The sequence below is a fragment of the Mercenaria mercenaria genome, unplaced genomic scaffold (assembly GCF_021730395.1).
Source record: "Mercenaria mercenaria strain notata unplaced genomic scaffold, MADL_Memer_1 contig_3095, whole genome shotgun sequence".
NCBI classification, from domain to species: domain Eukaryota; kingdom Metazoa; phylum Mollusca; class Bivalvia; order Venerida; family Veneridae; genus Mercenaria; species Mercenaria mercenaria.
Window position 1 is genome coordinate 50,808 of NW_026461203.1, and position 14,938 is coordinate 65,745.

At 35.0% G+C, this 14,938-nt stretch overlaps 2 protein-coding genes across 2 annotated transcripts in view; both read left to right on the forward strand.

Moving 5' to 3' along the window:
- Positions 1-9,418, forward strand: part of LOC128552732 (uncharacterized) — a 29,203-nt gene extending 19,785 nt beyond the window's left edge. Inside the window, exons 4-6 of the mRNA XM_053533788.1 lie at positions 3,106-3,291; positions 8,451-8,664; positions 9,305-9,418. Of these exons, the coding sequence (XP_053389763.1) occupies positions 3,106-3,291; positions 8,451-8,664; positions 9,305-9,418 (514 nt within the window). The remainder of the gene's footprint in view (positions 1-3,105; positions 3,292-8,450; positions 8,665-9,304) is intronic.
- A 2,823-nt stretch (positions 9,419-12,241) lies between these two features.
- LOC128552731 (gastrula zinc finger protein XlCGF71.1-like) lies at positions 12,242-14,446 on the forward strand. The gene is made up of 2 exons (XM_053533787.1): positions 12,242-12,317; positions 13,194-14,446. The coding sequence occupies exons 1-2, from the start codon at positions 12,267-12,269 to the stop codon at positions 13,764-13,766; spliced, it is 624 nt and encodes a 207-aa protein (XP_053389762.1). The 5' UTR covers positions 12,242-12,266; the 3' UTR covers positions 13,767-14,446.
- The last annotated feature ends 492 nt before the right edge of the window (positions 14,447-14,938 follow it).

Genomic DNA, 14,938 nt, shown 5'->3' on the forward strand with positions numbered 1-14,938 from the left:
AACATATCAAAATGGCTTGAAAAGACATAAAAGAACCAAAGATCTTTAAATGTTGAAGGTTTAATTACAAACTGTTCCCAAAATACATTACAAACATTTAGACATTTAAACAAACTGGGGGGACAACAGGCGGATACAAGAAAATCTGGCAATTTGACCGTATTTCTAGTGTGTAGAACTAATGTGTTTGCTAAGTTTTATCCTAGGCCAGCGAGTACCCTGGCCACATAAAGGGTTTTGCCTTAGATTCTATGTCACTACATAAGAATAAGAAAGCTGTTACTCTCATGTAGTGTATAACAGAAATCATTATATATATGGAAAATTCTGCAATCACCTCATCAGTACATTAGGTATACTCATGACCTATATATCATAGTGTCTGTCAACTTCCAATGCAATTTCACAAGATACCAGGAAATCCATCATCCACTGATGACCAAATTTACTTGTAAATTCAATGACAAATTTTGCACTTTCTGTTGTTCTTTGATTTCACATTTAACTTTGGCATATAAGGAAAGACTTACTTTTGATGATGCAAGTCTTAACAATAAATGCATTATCATCTTCAATTTCTTTTAGATAAATAGATCTGATGGTACCCATTAAACAAATCTTAAACAGGATCTATAAACAGTTATATAATATTCTTGTTTTTCAACTCTACTTTAAAAATAAAAAAGTAAGCCTTTAATGCATGTTTTCTTGGATTGTGAGTTTGTAAGCTATTTAGGATTCCTTTGCCCTAATAAAGTTCCATGTGCGTACCCCTTCTCCGCAAGAAAATTGTGTTCATTTTACATAGCTGATAGAAGCAATGTCCCAGTCCTTTCAGAGTTATTTCAACAATACATTATTTATGATGTAACACTGTATGTGAAGTCCAAACTGAATTATACCGCCTGTTCATCATTTAAGTACTTCCAAATTACTGCTGATATATGTGTATAATTTTAAGGATTGCAGCAAAACGTTGTTTTAATCACCAGCCATTATTAAATGACACTGTTTTAAATAATGAGATATTGATGTTCATCTTGAGAAAAACATTTTCTGCGGAAACTCTTTTTGATGATCTTTCAAGGATTTATTTACACAATCTGTCATTTCGGCTGTCAGTTTTGCAAACTGGGGCAACACAGAGCCAAAAACATGTTCTTCTGGTGTTTTAATGGACACTTATGATTAAAAGTATTAGATTTTATGAATTACTGCCGCTTCACAGTGATAATATGGCCCCTAAACAGTGAAAAACGCCCGCTCTGAAATTTTGAAATCGGTCTGCAAAAACTGAAGCGAGCGGAAGCTGATTTTCAAAAAAAAAGTTGTTTTTGATTTTGGAAAAAAATGGAGCGGGAAATCCGTTGACCAAGTAATCAGTTTGGTGTGGCCTTATGTATAGTTTTTAGTGGCTAGATGAACCTTGATATGAGATGACCTTAATCTTGACCTAGTGATCTACTTTCACATTTCTGTAGCTACTGTCTTCATATTTGGACCACATGCAAAGGTTTGTGTACCGAAATAAACTTTGACCTTGACATTGACCAAATGACCTACTTTCACATTTTATTTGGACCTCATGCATAGTTTCGTGTTCCAAAATGAAATTTGACCTTGATTTGACCTAATAACCTACTTTCACATTCTCAAGGTACAGGCTTCGAATTTGGACCACGTGCATAGTTTTGTGTACCGAAATGAACTTTGACCTTGAGATTGACCTAGTGACCTACTTTCACATTTCTGTAGCTACAGCCTTAAAATTTGGACCACATGCATAGGGTTGTGTACAGAAATAAACATTGACCTTGTCATTGACCTAGTGACCTACTTTCACATTTGTGAAGGCACAGGCTTCAAACTTGGACCACTTGCATAGTTTTGTGTTCCGAAATGAAATTTGACCTTGATTTTGACCTAGTGACCTACTTTCGCAATTCTTAAGGTACAGCTTTCAGATTTGGACCATATGCATAATTTTGTGTACCGAAATGAAATTTGACCTTTAGATTGACCTAGTTACCTACTTTCACATTTCTCAAGCTACAGTCTTTAGATTTGCACCACATACATACATGTAGTTTTGAATTGAATTTTGACCTTGATTTTTACCTAGTTCCTACTTTCACATTTCTCAAGCTACAGCCTTCAAATTTAAAGAACATGCATAGTTTTGTGTACAGAAATGATTTATTTATTTATTTATTTGGGTTTTACGGCGCACCAACACGGTATAGGTTATATGGCGCCATACAGGACTACAAATTTTGGTTCCACATCTCATTTCCATCGAAATAAAAACACGAGGTATGGAATCAAAAATACAGAAATGAACTTTGACCTTGAAACTGATCTAGTAACCTACTTTCACATTTCTCAAGCTACAGTTTAAATTTCGACCACATGCATGGACCACATGCACAGTTTTGTGTACCGAAATGAACTCTGAACTTGATTTTGACCGTGATCTTGTCTTGAAATTTGGCTCAAAACATTCAAAAATGGCTCAATGGTGGGCGCCAAGATCACTCTGTGATCTCTTATTTAAGATACAGCCTTGAGATTTGGATGACTTGTACAGTTTTGCATCCTGATCTTAAAACTGACATCCAGTGACCATGAATATGACCTACTTACCTACTTTCTTGTGTTTTAAGATACAGCCTTGAAATATGGGTGACATGTACAGTTTTGCACGCCGATCTTTAAACATACTTTCAGTGACTGTCAGTGTGACCTACTGACCTACTTTCTTGTTGTCTAAGCTACATTAAAGGATTTAGACTACCTGTAATATTTTTTGCAGATTTGAAAAGTATTCTTGCGTTATTTTTACCTTAACCCACTCTCCTAATTTGCTTGTTAAGGAATTTGTTCAAGCAAGCAACTCTACTCAGGTGAGCGATATAGGGCCATCATGGTCCTCTTGTATATATAGTACAATATTGTTTATACATCATTGACAGATATCAGTTCATTAAGTTATACTGCAGTAGAAATAAATTAGGTGCCTTTCAGTAGGGGACTTTGTATTGCATGGTAATATTTCATTCACTAGTTATTTACTGTGTTTTGAGATTAGTGATCTCTTCATTTTAGGTCATTTTATTTCCTTTCTCCTTACCTGGAAAATGGTGATCTCTTTCAAATGTTGAAAGATGATACAGAGAAGCTGAATGCAGGCAGAATACGTGATGTAACGCTTACAAAACAGAGAAGACTTAAGATTCTTTACCACATAAGTTCAGCATTGGATTTTCTTCATACACCTGTCAAAGACATACGGTAAGAAAAATTAAATTTTGTTATGATTTTAACATTAAATCAGCCTTTCAAGCGGGCCCTACGTTTCCCTACTTTTTTGAGAGGCTCCTACTTTTTTGCCAAAAAAATTCATTGAAATATTGTAAAAGATAATCAAGTATTTTTGATTAAAGGAATTAATCTCATCAAAACTTGGTTCCAGTGTTTCGTAGAGTTTGCCTGGTGCAGTTGGTGAAGAGGGGTACCAATATAAAGAGATGAAGTTATCTGATGAGTAGAAAAATCAGCTAATTCGGTTACTTAAAGTAATTATATTTCTCCTTGAATGACTGATGCCACAGCAATAAAAAATAAAAACAAAAGGAAAAGGTTGGGTAATTCTTTAATAAGTGTCGCAAAAGGTAAGAAAAAGCCCTACTGTCCCTACATTTTGTTGACGAAATCCCTACTTTTCCCCTACTTTTTAAAAGAATTGCCCCTACTTTTAGCCGTATTTTTGTCTGGTGCTAGTTTAAAATAAAACTATCATTATTGTTTTATATAAACATACATCTTGTTATTTTGGTATACAATGGTCAAAGTTCAAAAGATTATTGCATGTGATCCTATGACTGCATACATACTGAATTGGTTAGACCGCCTTGGTAGCCTAGTGGTAGAGCGCCGGCTTCGATAGTAGGAGGTTGTGAGTTGGATACTTGGCCGTGTCATTCTAAGAAAAGTAAAAAATGCTTCCTGCTTGGCGCTCAGCCTAAAGGGGATAGTGCTAGGATTGGTCAGTATAGTGTGACTTGGTGGGGTATAGTGTCACATGTCAACGGCGTGATATTCCAAAGAGTCAGTACTATAAAATTGGGCACTGTGCTCACTGCTACAAGTAGTCACTGTTGTTTATATTGTTGAAAAAGACGTTAAACCTGAACACACACTGAATTGGCTACTGATGAAAGGTCATAATGAAGAATCGAAAAATACAGTGGTAGCTTACTTGCTTGCTTTAGTTATTAAAGGGTCGTACCAGGAGATAAAATAAGTTCAAATACATGTAAGTATCTTTTACCGGATAATCGTGCAGGTGGTTGCTCAACATCAAATTAAGCTTACCTTTACCTTTATCTTTAGACTGAAAACTGTTCCTAATTAATAACAAATGTTTTGACCTAGGACTGCTAGATTTTAATGATGATTGTCGCCTGAGGTCAGTAGATGACTGATGTCTTTGTGACCTTGAAACTAGACATGGGGTAATTGAAAAATATAATGGTACTTCATTGTAATTGATTACAACATCTGGGTAATAACTAATTGCATGGAATTTGTAATTGAAAGAAATTGTAATTTAATTCATTACTTTATAAAAATGAAATAAGAATAACTTCAACTACATTTCAATAATTTTTCAATTACATTTAAACAGATGGATATTACACACTGCTCGGAATTTGCCCGAAATATTGCTCTTTTATAGCCTAGTAGCCTCAAGGGCATGCATCATTAATAGATAATTATAATTACATGTATCACACTCTGTGGCAGAGAGAAATTAGCATGATAGTAAGCATGATTAGATAATGATCTGTAGATTGCTTATGATAAGAAGAACAAATTTCTTTTATATGAGTTTGCAGTAGAAAATTATTTGTTTTATATAGATAAGTAAAAGTAGATAAACATTTTTCTTTTTAAAACAGTAAAAAATGTTTTATTTTCCATTTTAGTATAATAATAAAAATATTATTAACAATGAGTTATAAATTGAAACAAAGTTTTATGTACAACAGAAATGATTTATAAAGATATTTTTACTATAAAACAATTGGTTCACATAAGTTGAAATCAACAACATGGGAGTGTATATACTGAAACAAGGACTCAACGGATGTGTGCAAGATCCCGTCAATATCTTTAGTACAAACATCAGAGTGATTTTTCAGTTGTCTAAGTAGATTGCTTCTTTTCACTAATTTGTCGGTTGGTTTATGATTTGATTTAAGCAAACTGAGGAAGTCGTCAATGCAGATCCACTGTCATTAACTTCCACTGTCTTTAAATCTTTCAGAGATATCAACCTAAAGGCCGTTGCCACACTCGCTGAAAAATATTTTACTTTTGTTAATTCTGCGTAAATAAAAAACCTGCAAATATTGTCTTAAGTATTAAAGGCACTGACCTCCAGATTTTAACTAAAAATGCTCTTTCTTTCAAACTGAAGTTTGGTATTATTATGAACATTAGAATATGAGATTTGTTTCTAAACTAATTTTAAAATGCCAAATCAAGGAAAAAAAAGATGACCGTGTTGGGAATCGAAGCCAGACCGCCATGGCAACAGAAAAGTTTTCCGCTGTCACTACCAATAGTGCTATGGAGGATTTAGTGTTCAACCCTTATGATGCTGTACGCGATTGGTTCTGTCTTTGCGACCAGTGTAGATCATGCATGATTAGCTTGCACTTCAATGCAGTCTGATCAAGATCTGCACTGTTCGCCATTCAGTCAGTGTCTTTATGTTTAGCACCCCTTTTAACAGGTAATGGTAATGTCAAAATTGAATGATGGGCAAGTTCATTGTATAAATTTAGCAGGGTAAGGTTAATGTGCGTTGTAAAGCGTTACAATTTTCGACTTTCATTGTAAAATGTAGTACAAGAGGGTCATGATGACCCTGGATCGCTCACCTGAGTAATATGAGCTACATGTTTCAAATGTCAAATTGATGATAAAATATTAATAAAGTCAGTAGGTCACATTCATGGTCAATGAAATTCAGTTTTACAATTGGTGTGCAAAACTGTGTATGTCATCAAAATTTCAAGGCTGTATCTTAAAAAAAAACAAGGAAGGTCAGTAGGTCAAGGTCACAGTCAAGTGACATCATATTACTTGGGGTCATCAGGTAATTATAATTAAGCAGTATTGGAAATAGGATCAAATGATTTTTAAGTATTTTTTCCTATATAACTCACATAATCACTAAGTGACCCCAGGGCGGGGCCTCTTTTAACCCCAGGGGCGTAATTTGAACAATTTTGGTAGAGGACTACTAGACAATGCATCATAACAAATATCAAAAGCCTAGGTCATATGGTTTCAGACAAGAAGATTTTTAAAGTTTTTTCCTATATAAGTCTATATAAAACTTTGGACCCCCCGGGCAGGGCCTCTTTTAACCCCAGGGGTACAATTAGAACCATTTTGGCTGAGGACCATAAAACAATGCTACAAACCAAATATCAAAGGTCTAAGTGTTGTGGTTTCAGACAAGAAGAATTTTAAACTTTTTTTCCTATATAAGTCTATGTTAAATTTGGGACCCCCGGGGCGTGGCCATATTTGAACCTAGGGGGATAATTTGAAAAATCTTGGTAGAGGACCACTAAGATTATGCTACATACCAAATATTAAAGCCCTAGGCCGTGTGGTTTTGTACAAGAAGATTTTCAAAGTTTTCCCTATATAAGTCTATATAAACCATGTGAAGCCGGGGGGAGGGGCCATATTTGACCCTAGGGTGATAATTTGAATAATTTTGGTAGAGGACCACTAGATGATGCTACACACCAAATATCAAAACCCTAGGCCCTGTGGTTTTGGACAAGAAGATTGTCAAAGTTTTTCCTTTAAGTTGCCACGGCAACCAGAGTTCTGCATGGAATTCAATTCTTTGAACAGTTTTGAAACGGGCCACACAAGGATCATTCCTGTGAAGTTTGGTGAAATTCTGCCTAGTGGTTCTCAAGAAGAAGATTTTTTAGAAAATGTTGACGGACACACGACACACGATGGTCGACGGACATTGAGCGCTTACAAAAGCTCACCATGAGCCTTTGGCTCAGGTGAGCTAAAAAACAAGTAATTTTCACGTGTTTCCTTAACATATAGTCTGTCAGTAATAACGTTCTTAAGAAATATCGCATTAATTTCCAGATATCTAAAAATCCATTTATTTGTTGTCAAACGATCTGGAGGACAGTGCCTGGCACTCCTGAGTATTCCGTATATTTAAGTAAATTAATTTAATTGAGAAAGAGACCTGGGGTTTGCGCGTGACACTCATTTGCAGTAATCATGGTAATGTTATTTAAACAAATACTGAAAATTGTCAGAGTTCCCAATACCAGTTATTATTCGCCCTGAGTTTTAATAGAACATTAAGAGATGTTAACATTTTTCACTAGTCCTTAATTTAACTAAATAATGAAAATCTTACATATTCTCATACCCTCTTCCTTTAATTCTGAATATTGTTTACAGTTACTAACACTTAGAAATCACTCATTTGTCTATAATTTTGTTTGTGAATATGAGAGAGAGAGAGGGCTTATCTTTTCATTTTTCAGTAATTCTTGAATCTTGAAATCAACCACAATCTTTTTCTGACTGACAAGGGTGCAGTTCTTTTTCTGAGCTATTTTTTCAGCAAACCTTTTTTTCAAAATTTAGCAAAACCTGATAATTAGTCTTCTCCAGGGATTAGGGATATCCTCCAGGCACATGTCATAACATGTTTGATTAATATCTTGATATTCTGTTAATTGTACTTTACTGCTAGACATTAGATCAAAATACACAAGTTTTATTACCTATATATTCTAGATAATCAAATTAAAATGATAATTATGTGGGATGAAAAATTAAGATGACTATGATAAAAAATAGATCTCGTCACTTTGCAATAATTCTATAATAATCTTTCAATAGTAATCTTTCAATCTCAAAATTATTTACATGTATATATAAAAAAGTTTTGGCCGTGAGTTTTTATATAAAGTCTAATCATATTGTTGTTATTGATACATACACAGAATGAAATGTACAAATAGTGTGATAACAGTACCCACACGCCTCCGGTTTCATACAGAATGGAAATAAATAGCCAATGAACAATACCATTACAGCCGTGTTGTGCAATTATAACATCACGGTTGGTACGTTGGCAAAATGCACTCATCATGCAGAACAACCTAACATTAAATTCCTATCATCTTCAGGACATTTCTAATTGTCAGTATGAGTGGACAAGTGGAATTTTTGTCCCGTGTATTTGTTTCACAAATAGCTATTTAATCATCTTTTATATTTGGGATAATGATATTTTTAATGAGTTTGTGTTACTAATATTTACATAGGAAAACTATGTAATGATACATGTATATGCAAAATGCCTCTTTCAATTGCAGTGGGCCTATAATACATATGGATGTGAAATCTTTGAATATTGTTCTTGATGCTGACTTCAATGCAAGATTAATAGATTTTGGTCTTGCACGGGAAATGCACGAGACAGAGTCTGGCATTCCCGTAACAAAGACAGAAGTTGGTGGTACCGATGGGTATTTTCCTACTCGAGGGTACAGTATACTGACTAAATATGAAGATTATCACAACTTTGGAGTAGGTAAGATCAGCCTCTTTTTATGACTTTATATTAGAATATCTTTCAGAATTTAACATCATATACCATAAATGTGAAAAAAAGATATATACTCACCATTTTTGCTATTTTGCAAAATAAAATCTGTTTTCATAAGTTCACTAAATCAATAGGATCAGGAACTCAGATTTGGCAATAGCTCTGTCGTCCTGCATTCAAACATTCCAGAGGTCAGAATATTTGTCCAGTCATATTGAAACATGATCAGAATATTTGGCTTAATTAATAAGAATTCATAAAGTGCTTCATGCATGAATTATTCATTATATTATGCACAGCTCATGTTCATGAAGGTTTCATACGTCTTGAAGTTGTAATAGGAAGAATTTATTCATGAAATTGTTCACAGCTCCTGTTCATGAAGAGTGAAAGGTCATTTATAACAAAAATTCTTAACAATGTACTTCATGAAGAGTTCATGATTCTTTTATACATTATTTTAATGTCTCGTTTTCTGTTCAATAATTTATTCATGTATAATACATGAAGATAAATGCTTGAAACTTCATGGACAAAATTATGAGCATTTTTGAAATATTTTATGAAATATAATTTGACCCAAGACCTGCCCGATATTAATATTTGTCTGCGATTTCACAGCCCAGACAAAAACAGTGGTCACATGACCATGGACTACCATGGACTATGATGGTAGTTCATGGTCATACAACTATTGGAACCATGGTCGACCATGTTTTGTTAAATGACATTTAATTTACCCCTGGGAAAGTGAAATGCATGAAGTCATGAATTTTTCGTACTTTCAAGAATTGTCCATAAACTATTCTTGATGACACTTAGAGCTCACTTCATAAAGTTTTATTTATGAAGTGAGGTGTGTCCCACTTCTTGAAGATATGAAGAATTATTGAATAATTCACAAAATTCTTGAAATATTCATAAAATGTTCAAAGAATAAAACATGAATATTTTATAAATTTAGTATTCTTAAAATATCATTAACTATTCCTGAAGAAAGTGAAATATGTAATTTTCCAAATGTGTTATTTTCACAGTGCACTTGTTTGGACGCAAAAATTGTTTGAAATATTCATGAAATATTCTAAGAATAAAACATGAATATTTTATGAATTTAATACGGGTTTTCCGTCTTCCGTACATGTATATATGTCAAAGTAAGCCGTCGTCCGTCCACACTTTCCTTTAAACAACATCTCCTCCTAAATCTTCAAGCCAATTTTGATGAAACTTCACAGGGATGATCCTTGGATGGTCTTCTTTGAAAATTATTCAAAGAATTGAATTCCATACAGAACTCTGGTTGCCATGGCAATCGAAAGGAAAATCTTTAAAAATCTTCTTACCCAAAACCACAAAGCCTAGGTCTATTATATTCGGTATGTAACATCATCTAGTGGGTCTGTACGAAGATTATTATTATCCCCCTAGGGTCAAATATGACCCGCCCCGGGGGTCACATGTTTATATAGACTAAAATAGGGAAACACTTTACAAATATTCTTGCCCAAAACCATAAGACCTAGGGCTTTGATATTTGGTATGTAGCATCATATAGTGGGCCTCTACCAAGATTGTTCAAATGATACCCCTAGGCTGAAATATGGCCCCGCCCAGGGGGATGGGGGTCACATGGTTTATATAGACTTGTATAGAAAAAAATCTTCTTGTCTGAAACCTCAAGACCTAGGCTTTTGATATTTTGTATGTAGAATTGCCTTGTGGTCCTCTACCAAGATTGTTCAAATTGTTCCCCTTGGGTGAAAAGAGGCCCTGCCACGGGGTTCCCTAGTTTTACATAGACATATATAGGGAAAAAATTAAATTTTTCTTGCCTAAAACTGCAAGGCCTGTGCTTTTGATATTTGGTATGTTGCATTGCCTAGTGATCTACTACCAAAATTGTTCAAATTATGCCACTGAGGTGAAAGAGGCCTTGCACGGGGGTCCCATGTTTTATATAGACTTATATAGGAAAAAACTTTAAAAATCCTCTTGTCTGAAAGTTCCAGGCCAATGCTTTTGATATTTTGCATGTATCATTGCCTAGTTGATCTCTAACAAGTTTGTTCGAATAATGCCCCTGTGGTTAAAAGAGGCCCTGCTCCAGGGGTCACTTGATATATGAGTTATATAGGAAAACATACTTCAAAAATTATCAGATCATATTTCCTAGACTGTTTAATTATATTTACCTGATGACCCCAAGTGATAAGGGTCAACCGACTGTGACCTTGACCTACTGACATACTGTCTTGTTTTTTTAAAGATAAAGCCTTGAAATTTGGATGAAATGTACAGTTTTGCACACCGAACTTAAAATTGATTTTCAGTGACCATGAATATGACTTACTGACCTACTTTCTTTTTTTTGAAGATACAGCCTTGAAATTTGGATGACATGTACTGACTTTCAGTGACCATGAATTTGACCTACTGACCTACTTTTTTGTTTTTGAAGCTTTAGCAAAGAAAGTTGTTCAAGCAAGCAACTTAACTCTTCAGGTGAGCGATATAGGGCCATCATGGCCCTCTTGTTGTTATTGTTTTCTATCCCATAATTCCTGGAACTGCTGCGCCGCGGTGAATAAATTTCAGGACAACATTCGACAAAATAAAGTTTCTTATGAACAGTCATCAGCAGACTTAGCGGCGCCGAAAGAAAACAAATTATTCTTATTCTGTCGTATTCTAACGAGTTGAAAATTCGCGGTATTAGATGGAATCTGTCTTATTCGGGTCTCTTTTTAGAACGTGTTTTTTGATGATTCAAGCGGCCCGCTTATAGTTTCCAATATTGAATAATAATGTGCACTATAGTAGTGTTTGAAGAACAAAATCATCGCCAGTTTAATTTTTAATGTAGAAAAGCCAAAAAAATGCCAATGTAAAACGAATCCAGACACACTGGCGTAACAAACATTATTTATATACACAATTTTATGACGAAATGTGTTATATTCCTCCGTGGTCCAGTGGTTACCATATATGTTTTGCATGCGCGAGGTCCGGAGTTCGATTCACCTCATATGCATTTTTTAGTTCACCTGAGCCAAAGGTTCATGGTGAGTTTTTGTGACAGCTCAATGTCCGTCGTCAGTCGTCCGTCGTGTGTCCATCAACATTTTCTAAGAAAATCTTCTCCTTGAAAACCACTGGGCAGAATTACACAACACTTCACAAGAATGATCCTTGGGTGGTCCCCTTTCAAAATTGTTCACAGAATTTAATTCCATGCAGAACTCTGGTTGCCATGGCAACAGAAAGGAAAAACTTTAAAAATCTTCTTGTCCAAAACCGCATGGCATAGAGCCTTAATATTTGTCACGTGACATCATCTAATTGTCATCTACCAAAATTGTTCAAATTGTGTCCCTGGGATGAAAAGAGGCCCCGCCCCGGGGGTCTCAAGTTTACAAAGACTTACATAGGAAAAAAATTGAAAAATCTTCTTGTCTAAAACCACAAGACCTAGGCCTTTGGTATTTGGTATGTAGCATTGCTTTGTGGTCTTCTTCCAAAATTGTTCAAATTATTACCCTGGGGTGAAAACACACCCTGGTACCGGCGCTCCCAAGTACAGATGACACTCACACATACAGCGCTCGATAAGCGATTTTGGAGGAGCGGTGGTGTAAGTATTTCTTATTGTATCTCCGGTAATTCAAAACTTTTTTTAAAATGAAAGATATCTGCGCCCTGATGAATAATTGATGACTATGTTCTGTGAGTGTCACAATATTTCATCTTGAAATAAACAAAATACGGCGAGTTAAACGTGAACGTTTGACTCAAAAATGTCAAATGTCAAAAAAAAACACGTAAAATACTCAGTAAATACTCCAAATGTATTCATTTTTGATACAGTATCGTTTAGTCATGTCTTCCTGCAATAACCAGTTCAAATTCTAAGCCTTAATTTGTTATATTTAAAGAATGACTCGTTTTTAAAGATGGTAAGGGGTTTCAAAACGGCACTCACATGGCACAGGTGTGTATTTTTTTGACGCTCAACAAGTACAGCTAGAGAAAAGTCTTCAGAAATGTGGAGAAATCGTCAGTAATTTGGTTTTAGTATATTTAGGAGGCCAAAATACTCAAAGAAAATCTAAATAATTATTATGTGTCTCAATTGCCTATTATTTGAACAACTTTCTACCAAAATTGGAACGATACAGAGAAGATTAGCATGTAAAATTGCAACGATTTTGTTCAGTCGTCAAAGTATAACTTTTTAAAACACAACAAGACTTGATATATGCCAACCTGAGTAATTGCCCTTGGGTGTATCTGACTATAAGATATTTTTGTTTAAAGAAGAGTCTGTTACATGTAGCAGGATGTGATTAAAACTATTACAATTTTTTTTTTATAAAAATGAATACTACGGGTAACAGAAATGCGAAGCCCCGAGTATGTTTGTACATGCAGAATATAGTAAAGCGATTTTTGTTTTATTCCTATGTTTACAAGTGTTCCAATACAGTGATCATTTCTTTTACCATTTCAGACTAAGGATATAATGAGCGAAACAGAGCCTCTTGATGGATCCTTTGTTGACTGCAGTTTACTCGACGGATCTCTCCTAGATGTGTCTACAGAAGAAACAGTAAATACAGTAACTGATGTAACAGAACAGCACTTAACCGTCAATCACCACCAGTGTCAAATATGTGAAAACGTTTATAAACGTAAAGACAGTCTTACCAGACATATGAAGATTCACCAAGAACATGTATTTTTTATTTGTTCTAAATGCACCACGTTCTTTGACAATGAAACAGCCTTGGCTACACATAAAAGTCAAAAGCATGCGGACAATTATTTATGTGTCCAGTGCGGGAAATGCTATTCGTCCAAACAGGTTATGGAACGCCACGCAGCAACACATGACGATTCGTCAAAGGCTAATCAATGCCCTGTTTGTGACAAAACACTTTCCGACAAAATAAGACTAAAGGCACATATGAATATGAATCAAGGAATAAAGCCATTCGCTTGTCCCACCTGCAACCGGAAGTATAGGTGCAAGTATGAGAAAAATAGACACCAGCTAATATGCAGTGGACAAAGAAAGTTATGAATCGGACTGGTTAGTTATGTGTGGTAGAGATAACACCATCAAAAATAGTCTGATGTTGGATTAAACAGTAGTTAATAGAGCTAGTCATTACGTCTGATGTCTGCTCTTAAATCGGAATGACTCACATCAATTCCTGAGAGAGCCAAACAAGAACTCATTAATTGATAAATTCATTGAATTAATAAGATATTAAAGTAGAACGTCTTTTGAACCTAACAGACATTTTAACAAAATTATATGGTGGCTGATATATGCCATTCCGTCTTTCCGCCAATTTTGGGCGCCGATTTATAACGTAAATATCGACTTTTCGCCCAGCGCCCTCACTAATTATCATGTTTTCAATCTGCGCTCCCGCCCTTTCTTATTCCTAGTATTTTCTCTATGGAGAATCGCAGACCAAGGACCAATTTAATATGTAAATCGTCGGTGGAGCCGAGCGAAAACTGGCTGATCAGTGGGCGCCGAGCAAGAAGTTGAGGTTTGGAATGAATCAGCCACCGTAAAAATCTTCTATTTGTCTGTTACTGAATTTTATATCTAATAAAACAAATAAAATATTGTTCGTAACAAGTTCAACATTTATTATACATTCAGTGTAGACGTATGGTAAGTTAAAATTAAAATTAAAAAAAGAAAAGAAAACTTGTCTGTCCGTTATAAATGAGTAATCAAACACTTATTCCACACCCCCACAAAAAATAGCGCACGCAAAAACTTGCTAAAGTGAAAACATTATATGCTAAATCAAGGAGTTTAACTGCTTATACTGTTTAGGTTTTTATCAGATATTTAAATCCAGCTACAGAAAGTTAGATGTTGCTTAATTTTACAAAATTATTGGCATTTATGCAGTGTGGTGAACTTTAATCTGTTTCTTGCCAGACCGCCCCGTAGTCTTGATGTTAAGATTTCAGTATCGACCTGGCTCTCTATATATATTTCGTACGGATGTTCATAGCTGGTACTCGAAAACGTTGAGATTGAACTGAAATATTGTTTAATAACGGCGTTTAACCAAACGCATACGCACGCACAAACGCACGCAAGCACACACATATCTTCCTGCAAACCTTACCGTCCACTGAATTTTCTGAGTCCTATGAATGTTTTGAAGAACGTTTTTCATTTTTCAACGAAATCCCAGGACATATTAAATTTTAGCATTGATC